General features: G+C 43.5%; 1 protein-coding gene across 2 annotated transcripts in view; it reads left to right on the top strand.

Annotated features, from left to right (window-relative positions):
• LOC124613054 (L-asparaginase-like) overlaps positions 1–22,987 on the top strand; it is a 339,172-nt gene that overhangs the window by 252,003 nt on the left and 64,182 nt on the right. For both annotated transcript variants that reach the window (XM_047141629.1, XM_047141630.1), the window contains 2 exons: positions 688–898; positions 1,001–1,113. In XM_047141629.1, coding sequence (XP_046997585.1) covers positions 688–898; positions 1,001–1,113 — 324 coding nt within the window. The remainder of the gene's footprint in view (positions 1–687; positions 899–1,000; positions 1,114–22,987) is intronic.

Consider the following 22,987-nt stretch of genomic DNA (forward strand, 5'->3'; position numbering starts at 1 on the left):
GTGTGATGTTGGCAAATAAAGGTTTTAATAAAAAATCTGCTGTATTCAAGTTTGCAGATTGTTCTCTCCATTATGACTGTCAGGTATTTACAGTTAGCTGAACAACTTCAAAATAAAACATAAATCGGACAGCTATCTGTATCAAGCAAAAAAAAAAAAAAAAAAAAAAAAAAAAAAAAAAAAAAAAAAAAACTTGTGAAGGACTGTTTCCAGCTCAGGATGGGAGTGCTTTCCCTTTAAATATACCAAGGATGTTAATACAAATGTGACTGTTGCAGATAATTGCTTTAATTTGTTTTAAAAATTGTGCAATGTCATCCAAAAAGCAAAGGTGATTCAAGAATGTCCCAAAATATTTTCCTACTTGATGTTCCCAGTTTAAGAATATGAAAATTTTCTCTAAGATTACTGAGAATAGTTTTGTTAAAATACAATCTCTTTGGCTGGCTGCTTCTTCAACTCTGAATTTTTCCCTGTGCTGATGAATTCTAATGCAAGCTGTAGCTTGGCATGTGTGGTTTTTTTTTTTTTTTTCTCGTTATGAGCTATGCTGTTATTATAAATTAAATGTACTGTTTATACTACCTGCATTGTTAAGAAAATATTCTCCAACTTCCCTTTAAAATGCAATACTGTGATGTGTAGGTGACAACATTGATTGGTTTACTTTCTTCTTCATTCCTGCAGATTCCATTATTTGAGACAAGAGGTGATGGAAGAGAGAATTTTCTGGGTGCACTTATCTTGGCAGGCAACTACAGCATTCCAGAGGTAACTGTTTACTTTGGGCACAAGCTCTTCAGGGGAAACAGAACAACAAAAGTGAGCTCTGCGAGTTACAGTGCCTTTGATTCTCTCAACTTCCCACCTCTGGCTACTGTTGGCATTGATATTGAAGGTATATGTTCACTTAGATTTGACAAAATATTCAATTTTCTCTGGCATGTGTTGTTCTTTGCTGAGAGAGTTTGAATACAACTTTTCCATGTATTATCTACAGTGGATTTCAGATCTGTATTTCGACCAACATCCATTGAACCATTTGCTGTTCATACAGCACTGAACCGGAATGTTGGCCTTCTGCGGATATTTCCTAGTATAACAACAGAAACTGTGAGTTGATTTCATTCTGATGAGTGCAATATCATTTTGTTATAATTCGTAAGCTCTAGATTTGTATTATGTATTGTAAGATGTTGAGACATCTGTAGAATATTAGACTACCAGATATCAGCTATCAGAATTTTTTGTGACTGTCTTTGGAATAGGAGAATTTACATGCTGGAGTGGCATATAGACAGCAATTCCTATACCTTTCTTTTCTTGGGATTTAAGGTTTCACTTCACACTTGAACATCACCTTGTTCCTTATTCTACACTTTCTGCTATCTGCTGATGAAGGAATTTCTAAATATTCTGAAGCATAGGGTGTCAATTGTAATTTCTAATTTGTCACCTCTGCTCCTTGTATTAACTATTTCAGAAAATGGCAAACAGACACTTCTGTCATGAGTAAAATGAGGTATTTAAACTACAGTACAGGAAGTTGCTTTAAATTAAGATTAATATGGCATTAGGTCACATTTGGTGCCAAGAGAATGAGATGCAATATGGGCTGGCGTATGATAGTATTTTAACTTTAAATTGCATATCACCTAAGTACAGGTTGAAAAGCTAACTTGTGGTACCCTTCTGTTCTGACTAGAGTGCCTCACACTTTTCTCTGTAATATGTTATTTATTCATATACTTTGTTTTTCACTGTCTATTAATTCTTCATTTATGAATTTCTAATCAGCATTCCGTAAAATATGTACTAACTCATTCCATGACCAAGAAGCTTTGGCTTTCATAGTCTCAAGGGACCTCATAAATAAATAAATACAGCTTGTACTTCATTTTTTAAGTTCAGGTAGGCCAAATTATAGCCAGAATCAGCTGCCATTTGTAGTGGATTTTTACACAACAGTTACTTGAAACTTGTAATACACTGATTCAATGCTATATATACAATGACTTGTCCATGGAATTGATTTTGTCAGTATTCTGGATGGAGCTTTATTGGAGTATATATTCTCATTACTAAAATATAGTTTTTACTTAGCTGATTGTCTTGAAATTGGCTTTGCTGTGCATTTTAACTCTTCAAATATTAGAACAACAAAATGTAATATTCATTTGCTTCCTTGAGCTATCAATTCCACCTACAGTGTCTGCTTTCCATCACATCACAAGCTCAACTTTTCTCCATTACTACCCAACATCCAACCAAGTGTTTGCAAAGAAGAAATATGGAGATAAAATGTAAAGCAAAAAGGTTTACATAGTTGTGTGGTGCTCTCTTGACCACCAAACATCACCTTTTGACACCAAAACATACTATGTGACTATGTTCTTTGATTTCAGTCTGAGTTATTCCTTGCTACTGTTTGCATGTATTCTTCATGTGTAATATTCAAGTAATGAATAACATTCATACATTCAACAATTTCTTTAGTTTGTTTATCCAACCATGATGGCAGTGACTGAATTAACCACATTCGGGACCCCTCCTCCCGGTTTCTTTGCATTATATCAATGATTTTGTATCCCACGGTGTGTGTCCACTATAAACAGTGTAGTTTCTGCCATCCAGTGATCCGCATTCCATCCTCCCCATACCTGCTTCAGACTTCAGTTGTGAAGCCCAAGTTCCAACATCAGTGCAAGAGACACATGATGGATTTAACCTATCCCAGACCTCACTGGTGGAAACAGTGTATGCAGTCTGCTTTGTTTGCTTGAGGTCACACTAACCATAGTGCATCGCATACTGCCCAGTATCATGGTTTTGTGCCTATGAAAACCTGCTAGTACTGTGCATTGTGTGTTTCATGGTCAGCATATATTGGATTGTTACCAACACACGATACCGCAGGGTGTCATATGATTGCTAGATCCACTCTCTGTTCATATTCCGCTGTTCTCTCTGCCAGCTGCAGCTGCCACATCCATGCCAGGACCATTTTATGCACCGTCTGCGCCATGATCCTTCCAGGGTCTTTATCCTCTGCCTCGTGCAGACCTTGGGCACTGTTGCAAACCATTCACATGCATGCCTGCTGCCACTCTTTTCAGTTAACCATGGTAGTCTCTTCCATGCCAGCTGACCACAAGCCTGCCACACCATGCACCTCGTGTGGCCTTTGTCTTGCCACATCCAGTGGGACCTTGGTTGACACATCACTCTGACCTTGGACCCCACGCAATACGCTCTATTGAAAGTTTACTTCTGCCATCATATGGTCCTCCCTGATGCTACCCACATCTCATGATGTACCAGCATGTTGAAATGGACAGATTTCTGAAACTGGTACTCCTGCAGAAAGACAACACCAAAACATAGTTTGCATTGGTAGACAACTTTCTAGACACCCATGGCATCATTGATTATGACACAAACTTTTTATGTCAGCGCTTTGGGCATACTACGTTGGGGTGCAATGGGATAGCCACTTGTGGTTAATGTGGTCAGCCTGCCCATCAAGGAGCCGATTGTTCATCACCTGTGAAGTGCGTGAATTGCTCTGGGAGTCACCCTGTCTGGAGCCGGGTCTGCCCCATCTATCTCAAGGAACAGAAGATACAGGAGATCAAAACATCTAAGCGCATCCCCTATGGTGAGGCCAAGAAGCTCTTTAAGGCCATGCAGCCTCCTGTGTTTACAACATCTTTCGCTTCCACTCTGCAGAAACTGGTACAGTTGGCCACTGTTGCTACACAAACCGAGTTTGCTAGTGTCAGCACTAATACCTGCATTTGCCAGTGCACTTGTGGTGCTGCGGTTGTTTTGCAATCTGCAGCTCTCCCCACAACGTCGGACAAGACCGTGGTTGCTGCCCCTCCCCATATGGCACCTTCTGCCCAGGCGAGTAAAGCTCCAACTGTTGACAAGGTTCTGCATTCTATGCCCCCCAAGACGAAGACGCCGAAGGTGAAGGTTTTGCCACCTGAGGAGACTAGTCAGGGTCAGTCCAATGACGATGCCATTGTACTATCTGACATCTCCCTTGGGTTGCCATCGGAGCTGATGGACATTGATGTCAACCGGGGGCGATCTTCTCGCCCCAGGAATAAATCTCCGGCCAGTATGGGCTCTCCTCCAAAGCACAGGGGCAGGGTGAAAATTCAGCCACCCTGATCACTGGCTCCCATATTACAGTGGAACCTGAATGGGTTCAGGAACCATGTGGCCGAATTACAACTCATTGTACGAGAGCGCCCCTTGTGCTTATGTCTCCAAGAGACACATTTCTAGGCCACTGATGCTCTTTCTTTACGGGGCTATACCGTGTATCAAAAAGATGATCTGATGGGGGAAAGGGCAAAGGGTGGTGTTGTGGTTTTTGTCCATGACATGCACCACTCATCTGAGCTCCCTCTCGTTACGGACTTGCAAGCAGTTGCAGTTGACCTTCTTGTGGGGCAGAGGCTCACAATTTGTTCCGTTTACTTACCGCCTCAGGATGCAATAGACTCTGAGGCTCTCACAGACCTTATTAGCCAACTCCCCCACCCATTTCTCCTTCTGGGGGACTTCAATGCTCATAATGTCTTATGGGGCTCTACGACTACTTGCCCCAGGGGTCGCATTCTGGAAAGCCTCATGGTATCCGAAGAACTGTGCATCCTCAACTCTAGTGCTCCCACTCATTTCTGTACTGCTTCTGGGTCGTCGTCAGCTATTGACCTTTCCTTTTGCTCTCCAGCACTCGCGGATTCTGCTCTGTGGGAGGTTGCCACTGACCTCCATTCTAGTGACCACTTCCCCCTTTGGATTCGCCTCCTGGATGAGACTGTGGCATTACCAGTGCCGCCCAGGTGGCAACTCTGCAGAGCTGACTGGACATTTTTCAGCGATTTAGCTGTTTTGGAACACCGTGCCAGCGTCCACGAATGGGTCGACCATGTTACAGCCGTGATCTCCCATGCTGCTGAATTGTCGATCCCACGGTCCTCAAGTCATCCCAAGAGGTGCCCTGTCCCTTGGTGGACCACTGAGTGCCGCTCAGCCATCCGAGCCCGCCGTGCAGCTCTGTGCCGCTTCAAGTGCCGTCCATCAGCTGACAATCTTGCGGCCTTTCGGGTGGCAAGGGCCAAGGCACGGCGAGTGATTAAAGAGAGCAAACGATGGTCATGGCAATCGTTCCTGAACTCCATCTCCTGCTCCACTAGTTCTACAAAAGTATGGGAAGCCATCAGGAGGATTTCCAGGAAACGCAGCCAACTACCTGTCACGGCATTGCTGCATCAGGGTTGTCTACTCACGGCGCCGAGAGACATTGCCCAGACACTGGCCATGTATTTTGTCGAATCTACTGCCACTATTAACTGTGATCCAGATTTCTGCCACTACCGCACTGCCATCGAGAGGGATCACTTGGACTTCCGGTCTCCAAATTCTGAACCCTACAACTGCCCCTTCACAATGTGGGAACTGGATTCGGCGCTGTCTGTGGCTCATGATACTGCGCCAGGTGATGATCAAATCCTGTACAGCATGCTGCAGCACTTGTTGCTGCCATCCAAGGAAGTTCTCCTGAATTATTTTAATATGATATGGTCATCCGGCACGTTCCCTGACTCTTGGAGGGAGGCGATTTTGGTTCCCCTCCTCAAACCGGGAAAGGACCGAATGCATCCCAGTAGTTATCAGAGTATTGCTTTGACGAGGTGTGTCGGGAAGACATTGGAACGCATGGTCAACCGTCGCCTGGTTTGGCTGCTCGAGACCAGGCAGCTCCTTAGCCACTCTCAGTGTGGCTTTCGGAGATGTCGTTCAACTATAGACAACTTGACCCTGCTTGAGGCGGCCATCCAGCAGGCCTTCCTACGTAACCAGCATTGTCTAGGTGTATTATTTGACATTAATAAGGCGTATGACACTAATTGGCGCCGCCTTATCCTCAATCAACTCCATCAGTGGCCATCTCCCCATCTTCATTCGGTCCTTTCTGTCCCGCCGCCTCTTTCGATATCGGGTTGGTATTGTGCTATCTGATTTGTATGTGCAGGAGAATGGTGTTCCTCAGGGAAGCGTTTTAAGTGTCACCCTCTTTGCCGTCGCCATTAACAGTATCACGTCCACTATCCGGAGTCCTGCCCAGTACTCCTTGTTTGTGGATGATTTTGCTGTTTTCTGTTCTTCCTCCAGTCTTGTCACTGCTAGTCGGCAGCTGCAGCTTACGATAAAGTGATTAGAGGCATGGACTGCGAAGACGGGTTTTACCTTTTCTGCAGACAAATGTGTGTGTGTTCATTTTAATTGTTCTCGACGTGCTTTTACCTCCCCTGAATTGTGTCTGAGGGACACCATTCTTCCTTTTAGAGACACTGTGAGGTTCCTGGGCCCCACTTTTGATTCCAAGTTGTCGTGATTGCCGCACCTTAAAGACCTCAAGGTGCGGGCCCTGAAGGCACTGAATATTTTGAAGTGTCTGAGCCATCGGTCCTGGGGAGCAGATCGGGCGCGTCTGCTGCAGTTTTATAGGGCTTTTGTCCGGTCGCGTCTTGGCTATGGATGCACTGTGTATGGGTCAGCGAGGCCTTCGTATCTGAAGATTCTTGACGCAGTACGCCATGAGGGTATCAGGCTGGCTACTGGTGCCTTCTGTACCAGTCCCATCCCCAGCCTGTGTGCTGAGGCAGGGGAACCGCCGCTCGCCATCTGGCGGAAACTCCTCATGGTGTGAGGGGTGTGTCAATTCCTTGCCTGTCCTACCTCCCCTGCGTACCCTACTGTTGCCAGACCGCCTATGGAACATCTCTTTTCCAGTCGTCCAAGGGCAACGAGACCATTTGGGATTCGTGCCAAGCATTTGCTTGAGTCCCTTGGTGTGGAGCGTGTGGCACCCCAACTCCAGGGTTTTACCCACCTGCCTCCCTGGTTGCTCCAGAGGCCCAGCGTCCTTTTAAACTTGTTAGAGTACTGGAGGAGCTGCACTCCTGCGTTTGTTTTTACCTCCTTATTTTACGATATTTTAAACCAGCATGCCGACCATGTACCAGTATTTATGGATGGCTCTAAACAGGGGGACTCTGTTGGTTGTGCTGTTGTTTTCCCTGATCGAGTCGTCAAGTTACGGCTTCCTGCAGCATTTACCATCTTTGATGCCGAATTGTTTGCGATCTTGCGGGCATTGGAGCAGATGAGATGTGTTCCCAGTCTTAAGTTTCTCATCTGTTCTGACTCCCTGAGTGCCCTTCAGACCATGCAACACTTGTACCCAGCGGATACGGTCGTCCAGAGCATCCATGATGCTCTACTCCACCTGCAACGGCAGGGGAAGGAGGTTTCTTTCTGCTGGGTGCCGAGGCACGTGGGTATTAGTGGAAACGAACTGGCGGATGTGGCTGCCAAAGATGCGTGTTCCCTCCCTCACGTTGTTGAATGTGCCGTCCCCCTCCATGCTGTTACCTCCCTTTTGCGTTTTCGTGTTATGCGTCAATGGGAACAGGAGTGGCTGGCGGTCGGTGAAAATAAGCTGCGTTTGGTCAAGGCCACCACGCAGCCATGGCGTACGTCCTACCAGTCATGCAGGCGGGATGAGGTTCTCCTCACTCACCTCCGCATCGGGCACAGTCCCTTAACACACGGTTTTTTACTCCAGCGGGAGGACCCCCCAATCTGCAGTGCTTGTGGCGTCCAGATAACTGTCCGCCACATTTTACTTGACTGTCCTTTATTCTCTGACCAGAGGGCGGTGGTTTCCTTGCCACCGGATTTGCCCTCTATTTTGCTAGACGATGCAATGACTGTGGTTAAGGTCTTACAGTTTTTTTCCTGTCCAATTTGTTGCCTCGGATTTTAGGGAGAGGATTTTAATGTGCTGCTGGGTGACTGGCTCACCCAGGCTTTAGGTAAGAGGTCCACCAGTCACGATTACCTACTTGTTTCACTTCGATTGTTGTTCTCTTTTCCTTGTGTTTCCTTTCCTTTTTTAGTGTGTTTCTTCTCCTCTTGTTTTGCCTCTGTATGTGAGGATTTGTAACTGCGTCAGGTCTATGTCTTTTAGCCGATCTCCTTGTTTGCTGTCCGTCTTCGTCCCGTCACTGCATGTGTTCCTGTTTCTATGCGTGTGGGTGCTGATGACCATGCTGTTTAGCGCCCGAAAACCTCAAACCACACACACACACTTTTCTGTTTAGTCAGTCACACCAACCTCAACAGTGATTTGGTGCTTTGCACTCCCACCCAGCATAAATATGCCACTGCTAAAGCTATTATTATCAAACACCTTTCATTCATCGCATCATTCATGATGAACATCTGGTATCCTGAACTCTGCCACAGCTTTGGTGCCACTTGTGGGCCCAAGTCGACACTGGGCTCATACTAGACATCACACTGTGGATGCTGTGGCTTTTTTAACTTCCTCATGAACTGCAGTTGTAGCTTCTTTCACACTAGTCTGTCTGATGATAAAGTTGGCAACAGCACCTCCTTCCACCACACCCTGTATGTTCGCTCAAGTAGCAGGGGTCACACAAGAGCAAGCAAAAAAAGAAAAGAGCACAGTGATACACAGCCACCTGGTGGCAACCTGCACATGCTCTCTCCATCAGATCTCCAACTGACACTCTGACACTGACTGCAGTGGAAGCTAACTTTGAATGTATGGCATACTTCTACTGAAGCTCAACAGATGGTATGCACGACACATGAGACACTTCCACAATTTGTCTACTCCCTCTGTTGGTCTCACCACATTTGGTGATGCAGTGAGGAATTGCCAAGTACCATCTAAAGTCCCAAACTCCGTCTGCAGGCCGGTATAGGCATTCCGATCCACAATGATCCCAGAAAGTAGCTTGTCAAACATCTTTCATTGAATGTTTCCTCCAACTTGAGTGGGAGACTATACATATCTGATCACAACTCATATATTCAATTCCTTGTTGGCACTGGTGAATATGCCATCATCCCTACTTCCTTGGCACCTGGTAACATCTTTGCAACCAAACTTGTGATACGCACAATTAACAAGTCTCACATCAGCATGCACAGGGCAGTTGACCTCAGAGTCTATCTTACCCTGTGTCTGAACTTTACATGGACATTTCATATTGCTGACATCAGTAAACCAGTGCTTGGTATGACTTTTTCAAACACTTCAATTTATCTCCAGATGTCCAGACAGCATCTCTACTGCATCACATAACTGGATCACATATACCATGCTCATTTGGCCTTGCTGGCATGGCCACTGCTAGTTCACAGACCCACTGTTTCATGCTCTCTGAGCGCTCTACATTGATGGCTCAACTCACCTCCTCCTTGGTCAAGTGTACATTCATGCACTCTGCTTCTACAACTTTCTGTGCTCACAATGTCGAGCTCGAAGATTAATTAATGATGCATCACATAAACTGTCATATGCTCATTGCATGTTCTGTCACCTAACCATAACACAGCCGATGTGTTCAAACATCATGCCTGCAGTAGTTGCCGTGCCCTCTATGGCAGCTCAGCAACATTAACTACTGCAGCACACTAAGTGTAGTGACATTACACCCGCCCCTTCCCCCCCCCCCCCCTCCCCCCAGTGTCTTGTCGCAGTGCATTCATCCCTCCCCCATGACTCAATAGCAGTATTTTCTCTCACATGCATGCATGATGCTAAATAGCCATGATTACAAAATGGTATTGTATTGTATGTTAACTGGGGGGCCTAGAAATGATGGCGAGGCTCCGTCCCCACTGTCTCTGGTGTTCCCTCTGCAGCTGCAGTGGTCCACAACCCCATGATGACTACCGCAGTCCACTTCACCCCTCCGCCACCCCACACCGATCCACTCTTTCAGGGTTATTGTGTGGTTTGGCCCCTGGTTGCCCCATGTTGCTTACTGGGTTCCTCTTTACCAGTCTGGGTAACACATTGACAGACACCCTTCACCCACTCTTACCTATACCACTTCAGCAAACTGGTTTTTTATCCATCCATGATCTAGCCCATCCTGGCATCAGAGTTGCAACATATTTCAACACCGAACATTTCATATGTGCATGGGTCAGGAGTGACTGTTGTAACTGAACTTGTGCATGCATAACCTGTCAGAGGAACAAAGATGAATGGCATGCATAACAGCCCCTTCATAAATTTAACATCACTAAGGGCCATCTCTGCCATGTCCATCTTGACATCGTGGAGCCCCTCCCCATGTCTGATGGGTATCGCTATATCCTGTCCACAGTTGATAAAGCTATAAGCTGTGTTGAAGCTGCCTCCCTTGCTGATATCCTGGCCGACATAGTCACATGTATATTTGCCACCTGCTTGATTGCATGATTTGGGTGCCCCTTGTCCATAACAACTGAACAGGACCACCAACTTGAAACCCTGCTACTCATTAAACTGTGTGAACTGTGCAGTGTTGACAAGTTCTATATGACAGCATACCACGCATGCCACCTGCAAAGCAATGTACTTGTCGAGTGCTAACATTGCATGCTTAAAGCAGCACTCATATCGCTTGGTGGAATCTGTTCAGAGACCTTACTGTGGATACTTCTCAGTATTGGGGTGACACACAAAGATGGCTTGGAAGCCTCGCTTGCCGACATTATCTGTGACAACCCTCTGGTTTCTGCCAGCTGAGTTCATAGAAGAATGTGAACACCTGGCTCAAGACAAGCTATGGTCAACCAAGTTCGCAACCACATAGCTAACATCTGCACACCGTACCATGTTTTTTCCTAAATAGAGGACTTGCAAACAACAATTATTTTGTGGTATGACTCGGTCCAGGCAGCATTACAGGCCCAGTACTCAGGCCTTCACCAGGTCCTCAACCGTCAGCAAAATACCATAGACATCCTACAAAATGGCAAACACCAAACAGTTTCAGTAAGCGGAATGAAGCCTGCTTGGATGCTAGACATCATTCCCAGCCTGACAGAGCCCTTCCGCAAAGAGGCGATAAGTGACACTCCCTTCAACTCGGGCACGGACACCACTAACAGCAAAACGTCATGCAGCGTGTGTGACAAAAACTGTCCACTCCAACTCCACAGTGTGCAGTTTTTACAGTCGACATCCTGGACATATGCTTGGCTGGCCTGTTTGTCAAAATTCATGTTGCCACCTTCACCACTAATCTGCCCACCCATTGTGGCACACCATCACAGTACTTAACACCTTCGATTTGCCTGCTGATGCAGATGAGGAACAAATCTCAGGCAGGGTCTATAATTATGGGCTACTTTCAGTCATTATTTCTATAGGTCCACTGTCATTTGATTGCGGACTTGCCAGTGGATGCTCCACTGCAGCATAGGCCAACAACTCCATCTACCTATGGATGGTTTCAGGACTTCATTTTGTCCAGCCTTGCTTTCATGCTCTCTCGCTAATGCATTAGCTGGGGAGAGAGGGTCTGTGACAACTATTTACAGACAAACTTTACCATTTTCACCAAAATTTACTATGTGATTGTGTTCTTTGATTTCAGTTTGTGTTATTCTTTGTCACTGTTTGCTTGTGTTTTTTGGGTGGGTAGTATTCAACTAATAAATAATGTTCATACATTCAACTGTTTCATTAGTCTGTTTATCCAGATAACAATGAAAGTGACTGAATTAACCACAGTTGTTAGACATTAACTGATAACTAATTATCGAAACGTACTAGATTTAAATTTACAGATTTTTATGTTAAATCTTCAAAATTTATTCTAAATATACGAGGTGTGGCTAGAAAAAAAACCGGACTAGTACTGGTGAAACAATAAAACGAATGCAATAAGGCTGAAAGTCGTGTGGCCTGTCACGTGACTCTCGCTCCGCCTACTGCTCGAGTTTCATCTGCCTCCTGCACTCAGTCTGCCCATGGCGTCTGTTTTAAGTAGTTGACGTTTTGTGTGTGCGTCGGAAAATGTTGAGTGTACAGAAAGAACAGCATGTTAACATCAAATTTTGTTTCAAACTAGGAAAATCTGCAAGTGAAATGTTTGTAATGTTACAACAAGTGTACGGCGATGATTGTTTATCGCGAACACAAGTGTTTGAGTGGTTTAAACGATTTAAAGATGGCCACGAAGACACCAGTGATGACACTCGCACTGGCAGACCATTGTCAGCAAAAACTGATGCAAACATTGAAAAAATTGGTAAACTTGTTTGACAAGATCGCCGTTTAACAATCAGAGCAGTGTCTGAGTTAACAGGAGTTGACAAGGAAAGTGTTAGGCAGATTCTTCATGAAAGTTTCAACATGAACAAAGTGTGTTCAAAAATGGTTCCAAAGTGTCTCACAATTGAACAGAAGGAACGCCGAAGAATGATTTGTTCTGACATCTTGGAAAACATTGAAAGTGATCCCACCTTCTTACAAATTGTTATTACTTGCGATGAATCTTGGTTTTTTACTTACGATCCCGAAACTAAACTCCAATCGATGCATTGGAAAACTCCTGGTTCTCCACGACAAAAAAAAAAAGCACGAATGTCAAAATCAAAATTCAAGGCAATGATGATTGTTTTTTTTTTTTTTTTGACATCAAAGCGATTGTGCACATTGATTGGGTATCAGAGGGACAAACAGTGAATCAGCATTACTACATTAGCATCCTGGCTACCCTACGTGAGCGAGTACGGAGAAAACGGAACGATTTGTGGAGAAAAAAGTCATGGATCCTTCACCAAGACAATGCCCCAGCTCACAGTGCGTTGTCAGTGAAGACGTTTTTGGCAAAACACAACATTCCCATCTTAGATCATCCACCCTACTCACCTGATTTGGCCCCCTGTGACTTTTTTCTTTTCCCTAAAGTCAAGTCAGCTTTGAAAGGAAGTAGGTTTGAGACTGTTGAAGCAGTAAAAGAAAAAGCGACGGAAGTAATGTATGGACTTACCGAAAATGATCTGCAGCATTGCTATGAACAGTGGAAAATTCGTATGGAGCGGTGTAGAGACCGAGGAGGAGAGTACATTGAAGGAGATAACATGAAATTGTAAATAATTGTAAATAAATGTTTTTTCCAGCATCAGTCCGGTTTTTTTCTAGCCGCACCTCGTATAAGATACAACTAATTATGTATTAAATAATGAATTATGGTGGGTATAGTTTTAAATGAACATATTATAAATTAACTTTACTGATACCCAACAGTATTGAAGAATGCTGAAAGTGTTTCAGGCTTGATTATACCACATAACCCCCCCCCCCCCTCCCCCTGCCCGCCCCCCTCCTCTGCTCAGAATTTCACATGTAAGTATTTATAGTTCATAATCTGCCAGCATAGTCACACAGAAGCTGATAATAATAATAAGAATTTCTCCTTTGTAGCATTACAAGATAACTTACAAAATTTCTAAAAATTCGGGATCACAGCTGTTTACAATATGTATGGTCTTGTCTTCTGGTCTTGACTTGCAATCAGTTTTTTTTTTCTTTTACCAACAGTCACTGTCCTTACTTTGTTGTCCTTGTTTTTGTTACCATTTCATCATAGTGTCCATTTGCTCAAGTACCATGACAACAGTCTTTCTCTTTGAGTTTCTATGAGTTTACCCTACAGAATATTCCTTGCGTTAGCACATCGAACCAGTTTCTCCAAACACATCACAAAATATACAGATATTAAAACAAATAACAGAGTTGGTAGTTTCAGTCTGAAACCAAACGAATAATGGCCTTCAGGCAGTAAATCTTGATTCAGATTTTTTGCTTCACACAGTGTCAGTATGAACAATAGACCACGTCAAGAGGAAACAAATGATTTAGAGCTTGTGACGCTATTACAGTTATGCTAATGGACATACTTGTTGAAATTCCAAGTGATATGGACTCAGCTGCTTCAGATATTGAAAGAGCATCAGACTGAATTAATAAACAACCACAACTTATTGCATCTGATGTAAACATAGTTGCACTTGGAGAAAATTTGTGTGATAGTGTTTGTGTTGAAAGTGACTCATTTAGTATTATTAATGGCAACAATGACAGTAATGTGTGTAATGATGATGCAGAACTAATAGGGCATATCAAATGGGTGCAAGAGATATTTGCAAAAGAAACTACTGATTTTCACGTGAATGTGGTTCATATATTCCTTCTGACAAAGCAACAAGCTGCATTTAAATTTTTGGATTCTTATTCGGTAATGATTTACTAGACCATCTACTGCTTGAAACAATTTTGTATGGATCTCAAAAGCTTGAAGGTTCCACACCTTTCTGACCAACTAGTATTGATGAAATGAAGAAATTTATCGCCATTAATTTATTAATGTGGATCAATAAGTATCATTCATATAGAGAGTACTGGTCTTCTGACCCAACTCTCAGTGATTGCTACACGTCAGTTCTTATGCGTCTCATAACAGAGTTAACTGTTTGCTAACATTTGGAATACTGAAAACCAGTACAGTTTCTTTCACATTTTCTCAGTACTGAAAACATAAGCACACCATCTCAGAAATGTAAATATGGTTCCTATGTAGAAATTTCATGACCTGATACTGTGAAGGTTACAATGCCTTTATGGGATTTGCAGACAGGTCTGGTATGTTAAAAATCAATCTATGAGATTATAAGAAGCAAAACTTGGGTGGCACAGAATTTTCTGGCACTTTCGGGGTGTCTCTGTTCTAAATGTAGAAAAGTGTAAGTCAAAGCAGAGGAGTAAAAAAAGTAAAATAAGAACTGTAATGTTGCAGTATAGCTACTTGACACTATCACATTGATTAAATATTTATACATAACACTGCAGGGAGATATGGAATGGAATGAGCATTTCAGGTTGGTAGTTGGGAAGATGAATATTGAATTCATTTTTGTGGGAGAATTTTGGGAAAATATAGCTTATCTATAAAGGAGATGGCATGTAGAACACTAGTGCAACCCTTTCTTGAGCACTGCTTGAGTGTTTAGGATACCCACCAGGTTGGATTACAGGAAGACATTGAAACAGTTCAGAGGCATGCTACTATAATTGTTACCAGAAGGTTCCATCACCAAGAAACTACTATAAAAGTGCTTCATGAACTCAAATGGGTATCCCTGGAGGGAAGACAATGCTCTCTTTTGCAAGGCACTATAGTGGAAATTTAGAGAACTGGCATTTGAGCCTGACTGCAGATTGATTCTACTGCTGCCAATGTACATTTTGCTTAAGGATGACAAACATAAGGGGAGTGAAATTGGGGCTCTCATGGAGGCTTATGGACAGTCATTTAGGGTATCCCTTTGTTCTATTTGTAAGTGGAACACGAAAGGAAATAACTAGCAGTAATACGTGGTACCCTCCACCACGCACCATAGGGTGGCTTGCAGACTGGGTATGTATAAATACCTTAAAAATTAAAACAATCACTGAATTTCTTCATGCATATTGCTTGTGAATGCAGACTGTCCATAGTTTCTGGTCTAGTTGGAGCATCTTCATCAGCTTCTACATGCAAGAGGTCTCAGACGCAGCAGAACAGATTCCAGCCATTCATAGCACCAGAAAATCACTTTGACAATTCATCCCATATACTGAAAAGAGGGCCATCAGTATTTCTCCAAAATATTCAAAAAAGTAATGTACTCGAGTAGTCTTACATGTAAGTAAAAACAATTTACATAGTAGATCACAGTTTGGATTCCAGAGGGGTTGCTAAATTGAGAATGCTATTTATACATTTACCCAGCAAATAGTACAAGCCTCAAATAATAAAATATCACCAGTTGTTTTTTTCTTCTTTCCTTTTCTTTCTTTTTTTGCGATTTTTCAAGGCATTTGGTGGCTCATATTACTCTCTCAGAATAACTGAAGTTTTATGGAACTGATGTTTTTACACACAGCTGGCTTGCACCATACTTGACAAATGGAAAGCAAAAATTTGTGCTGAATAATTCAAACAATGTTGGATAGACAGAAAATTGTGGTGACTGAGGAGCAATCACAAAGGGAGTCCCTCAAGGATCAGTTTTGGGTTCACTCCTATTCCTTATCTATGTGAATGACATTCCACTTAACATTCAACAGAATTGGTAATTTTTGCAGATGACACTAGTATTATAATAAATCTCATTAGCGGGAAAGCAAAAGAAGAGATTGTTCATGATATATTTCAAAAAATTATTAAGTGATTGTCTAAAAACAGACCTCCTGTAAATTTTGAAAAAAACTCACTATATATGGTTCTGTGCAATAAATAATCATACCAATGATTGATGTAACACATGGGCAGGAGTTGGTAAATGGGTATTCTGCTCTAAATTTGTAGGTGTACATACTAATGAAAACTTGAACTGGAAGGTGCATATTACTGAGATCCTCAAACAATTATGTTCAGCTACTTTTACTCTTCAAATAATTGCTAGCCTTGGAAACAAACAAATAAACCTCCTGAAATATTTTCAGACAATGTAAACTCCAGGTGGGAATATCAACAATGTACAAAAAGATAGATTGCTACTTACCATAAAAAAGACACATTATGTTGCAGACAGCACAGTTAACATACACTTACATTAAGCTTTCAGCCACAGCCTTCTTCAGCAAAAGAGAAACACATACCATTCACACACACTAACAAGCACACTTTGTACACACATGACCACCAACTCCAGCAGCTTGGACTAGAATGCAACTGCTATTCATGGATATTGGGGATATTATAAGAATCATATTACCTATGACAGGGTGTCAGGAGTTGTTTGCTCTAATGTTCTGGACAGTCTAAAGAGTGAACTTGTGCCTCTTAATATATCTCTGGAGGGTGTGGCTGTTTGCATAAGGGCAGTTTCAGGAGACTGCCATCTGCATTGTTTACTCCCAATGGTGAAGTGTCTCAGAACACATTGCTTGCATTGGTTTCTCAGCTCCCCCCAACTTTCCTAATCTTGGGTGATTTCAACACCCATAACCCTTTGTGGGTTGGAAACATGATTACTGGCTATGGTAAAGACCTCAAAAACTTAGTGGCACAACTTGACCTTTGCCTCTTGAGCACTGGTTCACCCACACAGTTCAGTGAGGTGCACAAAACTTCCTCGACCATTGACCTTCCCATTTACAGCCCTTGTCTTCCCTCCCATCTATCCGCTGAAGCGTCCACAATGACCTGTGTGGTAGCAATCCCTTCCCGATATTCCTGTCCCCCCTTGGTGTCACTTCCCTGATCACCTGCCCATATGAGCTCTCGATAATGCTGACTGGGGTGCATGTGTCTCTGCTGTCACCCTTGGCTCACCACTGCTTCAACTGATTTAGTGATACCTTGTTCCTCAGGACCATCCCAGCAGAGACAGTACCTCGTTGGTCATCAGAAATCTAAGAGACCATTAGAGATCATAGACAGGCTCTCAAACGCAATAAGCAGTACCCATCAGTGCAGCACCTCATTGCCTTTAAGTGGCTCCATGCCCGATTCTGCCACCTAATAAAACGACGGAAGTGAGAATGCTGGGAATGGTGCATGTCAACCATCAGACCACGTACCTCTCCTTCACAGGTTTGGGCGAAGATCAGATGTCTCTACAGATACCAGACACCTGTAGGTGACTTAGTGTTACCTTAAATGACGCTGTCTACACTGACCAACACCGAACATTTTGTTCTGCATTATGCTCGAGCCTCTGCATCTGAAAATTATCAACCCACACTTCAGTGTTCTAAAACAACAGGTGGAACGAAAGCAATTATCTTTTACTACATTCCACCTGGAACCATATAATGCTCCATTCAACAAGTGGGAATTCATCAGTGGCCAAACCCACTGCCCTGATACAGCCCCAGGGTCAGACCTCATCCACAACCAAATGATCAAGCACCTACCGGTGGATTGTTAGCGTTGTACCCTTGCCATCTTTAATCGCATCTGGACTGGGAATTAGTTCCCATTGCAGTGGCGAGAAAGCATCATTGTCACAGTGCTGAAATCAGTTAAGCACCCTCTAGAGATAGATGGTTATTGCCCAATAAGTCCCACAACTATTCTTGTAATTTGCTTGAATGTATGGTGAGCCAGCAGCTGTGCTGGCTCCTTGAGTCCCATGGGTCTTCTGGCTCAGTCCCAGTGTGGTTTTTGCCAAGGCCATTCCACTGCTGATAATGTTGTTTACCTGGAGTCTGCCATCCAGGCAGCTTTTGCCCAAAATCAACACCTTATAACCATATTCCTCAACATGCAAAAGGCTTATGACACCACATGCCAACACCACATCCTTGCTATTTCACACGAGTGGTGTCTCCGGAGTCCACTCTCGATTTTTATCCAAAACTTCCTGTCGCATCGTACGCTATTCCTCCTCTAATGTGGGTATCACCAAATGTTAACTGCAAGGTGCAATACAAAAGTCACAGACATGGGCACTCATCCATGGATTTTGGTTTTCAACTGCCGAGACTTGCATCATGCACGTCGGTCAATGTCGTACTGTTCACCCACAACCAGAACTTTACCTCGACGACAAACTACTCAATGTGGTGGAGACTTATTGCTTTTTAGGACTGGTCTCCAATGCTCATTTTACATGGATTTCCCATCTTGACCAGCTTAAGTAAAAGTGCTGGCTGCGCCTCAATACACTTCATGCCTGAGTAACACCAGCTCGGGTGCAGATCACACTACCCTTCTGCAGCTTTACAAAGCACTGTCACCCTCAGCATTGTGGATACTGGATCCATTACACCACTGTGAGGTTCAGCTTGCGACAGGAGCCTTAAAAACTAGCCCTGTGAGCAGCTTACTTGTAGAGCCTGAGGCCCCTCCATTGGGGATCAGATGCCAACAACGGTTTGCCAATTAAGCTACACACATTTGTAGCTCCCCTAAGGATCGAAACTACTGCTACTCTTTCCAAACACTGAAATCCATCTCCTGCAATGGTGATCCAGAGCAGGAGTCCACATGCAGTCCATCCTCTTTGAACTCCAACTGTTTATTCTACCACCTCTTCTCTGGACCCACTCAAGTGCACCTCCGCGGCACCTCCCTTGGCCACATCTTTGTCTTGACCTATCACAAGATCTGAAAGACTTGGTTCATTCTGAGGCTATCACCACCAATTTTTCTCCATCTTTGGTGCATCCTGGGATTTATAAGTAGTCTACACTGATAGCTTAATGGTTGGTGGTCACATAAGCCTCATGGAGGACATCCTGAACTGCGTTGTGCAAGATGGCTCTAGTGTTTTACTGTGGAGTTGTTAGCCTTCTCTTGTGCTCTTTAGCATATCTGTTCCTGTGGTGGTGAGTCCTTTCTCATCTGCAGTAATTCCTTGAGCAGTTTTCAAGCTCTTGACCAGTGTTAACCATGCCATCCCTTGGTCTTGGCTATCCACAATTCCGTATATGCTCTTGAGCAATGTGGATGTTCGGTGATCTCTGTCTGGATCCCAGGACACATTGGGATCCCAAGGAATGAACACTCTGATAAATCAGCCAAACTGGCTACCAGTAAGCTGACTCTTGAAATAGGTGTACTGGAAACAGACTTCCAGTCAGTATTATGCCACCAAGTTTTAGGGATCTGGAATAAGGAATGTCTCACTCTGACTTCACCAAACTAACTATGGCAGATAAAGGAGACTACAAATCTGTGGGGGTCATGCATGCAGGCCTCTCATAAAGACTCTACCATCCTTTTCAGGCTCTTCATTGACCATATTTGGCTGACTCAAGGTCATCTCCTCTGTCATGAGGACCTACCCAACTGCAGCTGTCATTCCCGTTTGACGGTTGCCCGCATTTTCCTCGACTGTCCCAACCTTGCTGCCCTGTGGCAGACTCTTAATCTCCCTGACTTGCTACCTCTGGTATTAGGATATGATGCCTCAGTGGCTGACATATTAGTTCGTGAAGGGGGCTTTTACCGCTCTCTGTATCTATAAGGTGGGGGGACTTAACCTTATCGGCCCATTGAGGGTTGACAGGACATGCTTTTGCCTCTACTGTCCAGGCTGGACTGTGGCTGTCTGGCTTTGGTGGTCCTGCCTGGCACTCACACTGCCCTCTCTTTTACTTCTCCTCCCACCCTCTCACATGGTCTGTTCAACTTACGTGTATCTGTGCTTCTCTTGCCCTGCCCATCTTGATAGTCTTTCGTAGGTAATTTCTGAGTGGTGAACCTCTGGCAGCAGTAGGGGTTGGGGGATGTATGTCCCCTCATTGCATTCGTCTTTCGGGGGCTTCGGGCTGCTCTGTGAATAAGGCATCTCGCGTGACTTTCTTCCTATATCTTCCATTTCTCCTTTTTTGTCCCTTATCTGCCTCTGATGTACAGTCATGTAGACTTGTGTGTTTGAGGAAGAAAGGCTGATGACTTAGTAGTTTGGTCCCTTTAATCATCCATCCATGCAACCAACCAATCAGCCAACCAAACAACCATGTTCAAGTTGCGCTCCCCTCAATTTGAAATGTCAGTAACATTTAATTTCTTACCACCTCATTGTGTCTACCAGTAGTGCCCGTAACCTGGCTCATATTCCTGGCATTGCATCATAATTCTTATTTGGTCTAATAAAGCTCCTGATATTCCAGGCCCTTGGGCTATCAAAATTCATTTGCTGGCAATGGGCTTGGCAACCACAGGGTTCCTGAGCCAGGGACATGTGTGCCGCCAGTCCTCTGTCACCATAAGCTCTGGGCATGCTTCAGTCAGAAGTGTACGGTGTGGCATGGAACATTGGGTATCAGAGGGAATGGGGATCTTGGCTTGACTGCCTGATTCATGAGGATGGTGAAAACTTCTATAAAAAAAAAAAAAAAAATTCAGTCTCAAGATGTGCTGTGTGTTGATGAGATGCATGGATGTTGAAATGGAAAAGTTGTTAGCGGGCAACCTCTGGGGAAGCTGCTGCACCTCTGTTGTATAAGACTTACTCAGACATGTGGAGATCTGCTCTTGGGACTGAGATGGAACTCTTGAAATTTTCTCCTCTACCTTACAGCCAAATGGGTACCTGCTGTACCATCAAATAATCTAGCAAAAGGGCCTTGCATAGCCATTAGTCCCAACTCTGGAATTTTTTAGAATTCTTGTGTTTACAGTAACACAATATATGCTGCAGGTCATAATGTGTTTTTAGTAGTTAAAAAGACAGAGGGCAGCTTTGAGAAAGTTTTGCAGTTTTATATTCACAAAAGTTAGAGACCATTACTGGCACTTCAAAATCTGTTGAGCAATTGTGCGGTGAGATACTGTTCATAGAAACCTCTTGTTCCCAACAAGCAGAGACCCTCCAGAAAGCTAAATTCTTTGGAGAATATGCACCTAAACTAGAGTTACACTATATGTTGAACTACAGCAAAGGTGTAATGTCATGTAGAGATCTTGTCGATATTCTGAAAGAAGAACTGAAAGATGAGTGGGCTTCACAAGGTATTATGGACATGCAAAATATCATGAAAAAGGTGGATGGGGTCTGATAAAATCAGACCCCTTTATCCTTATGTTCAATAGCACAAAACTCCCAGAGCATGTCAAGGCAGGTTTTCTTTGCCTATGGTAAATGTGTGGCCCTATGTCCTCCAACCCAGTGCACTGTTTCAAATGCCACAGTTTTGGGCATACCACTCTTGGATGTAAGTGAGAAGCCCTTTGTGGTAACTGTGGTAGGGTCCTTCACAAAGGAGTCACTTGTTCGTCTCCTTTGAAGTGTTAAATTGCTGTGTCTGGAGTAGGAACTGCAATGTCTTCTTGGGGGGGAAGGGATACTGGAGTCACAGGCATTGCTCAACTACGACAAGATGGGTGACATTTATAATCTTCCATGAAAGTCTGAATATGGTACAGGGTATCATTTTCCACTGAGATTGCCTCTTACAGACAGGTCTCTTCTTAAAGTTGATTGCTAATTTGGAATGATGAGTTGTGCATTTTGTTCGTTGTGTCAAACAGGGACCAAAAGACAACAGAGTGGATACTGGAGCTTTGATCTTGGACTTTGAAGGTGACTCATTGTCAGAGAAGATTAAGGAGATGGTGTATTACTGTGATGTCAAACCATACATTCCTCCTCCACTGTGGTGCTACAAGTGCATGCATTTTAGACTTATGTCTTCGCATTGCAACACGAGTCCTGTCTGTAGGGATCATGGGTGTCAGTTGCACACCATTATTTATTGTGCCATGTCAACTGTGGGGAGCACCATTCCCTCCTTTCCACCAGACTGCAACATTTTCAAATGTTACAAGAAAATTTGGTAATACAAGACCCTTGAGTGCCTCACATATCAAGGGCCCAAGAAGTAGTATGATCGCCTGTATACTACATGTGTGACAATTATGGGTGCCATTGTTACCACTTTATTTTACAGGTCAGTCTTGATCCCATAAATTTTTACATTTCACTATGACTGGTTTTGGCTACTGCCATCTTCAGATCATAAAATATTCTGATGTAGTGTCAACATCAAACTGAACATATAGGTACATAGTACATTATCAAGCAATGTTGTCTAATGGATATCGACAACTGCATGATATGAACATCTGGATTCAACATTGGTTTCTACCATGGCTACTTCCCATAACCACCACTAATATGTTATCAAATTATAAATAGAGCTGCCTGAATGCCAAGTCTGCAATGGGTGGATAGGTGGATGGTGGTGTTACATCCAAATTTTTCCAGTAGAGTACTGATGTGATGAGTGATATGTGTACAAGCATTGTTGTGGAAAAACCTTAAATGCTTGCTCAATTCCCTTTTCTGCAGATCTGAATCGCTCGTCTGAGATGTTTGAGTGTCTTACAATACCTGTCAGCACTTGCTGTGGTCCCAGAGGCCACGAACTTGACCAAAAATATTATATTTTTATAACAAAGCATTGATACAATAACTTTATTTTCATACTACACTTATTTGAAATATTGTGACTTGGGTAAAGAGGAGTGCCACCATTCTGGTGACGAATTTTCTTTTTTGTCTCAGCTCTGAACTGAAACACCCAGATTTTATTTCCTATAATATTAATAGCTACAAAGTTATGCATTATGTGCATCCTATATGCTGA

Source organism: Schistocerca americana, chromosome 4, assembly GCF_021461395.2.
Source record: "Schistocerca americana isolate TAMUIC-IGC-003095 chromosome 4, iqSchAmer2.1, whole genome shotgun sequence".
Classification (NCBI taxonomy): Eukaryota; Metazoa; Arthropoda; class Insecta; order Orthoptera; family Acrididae; genus Schistocerca; species Schistocerca americana.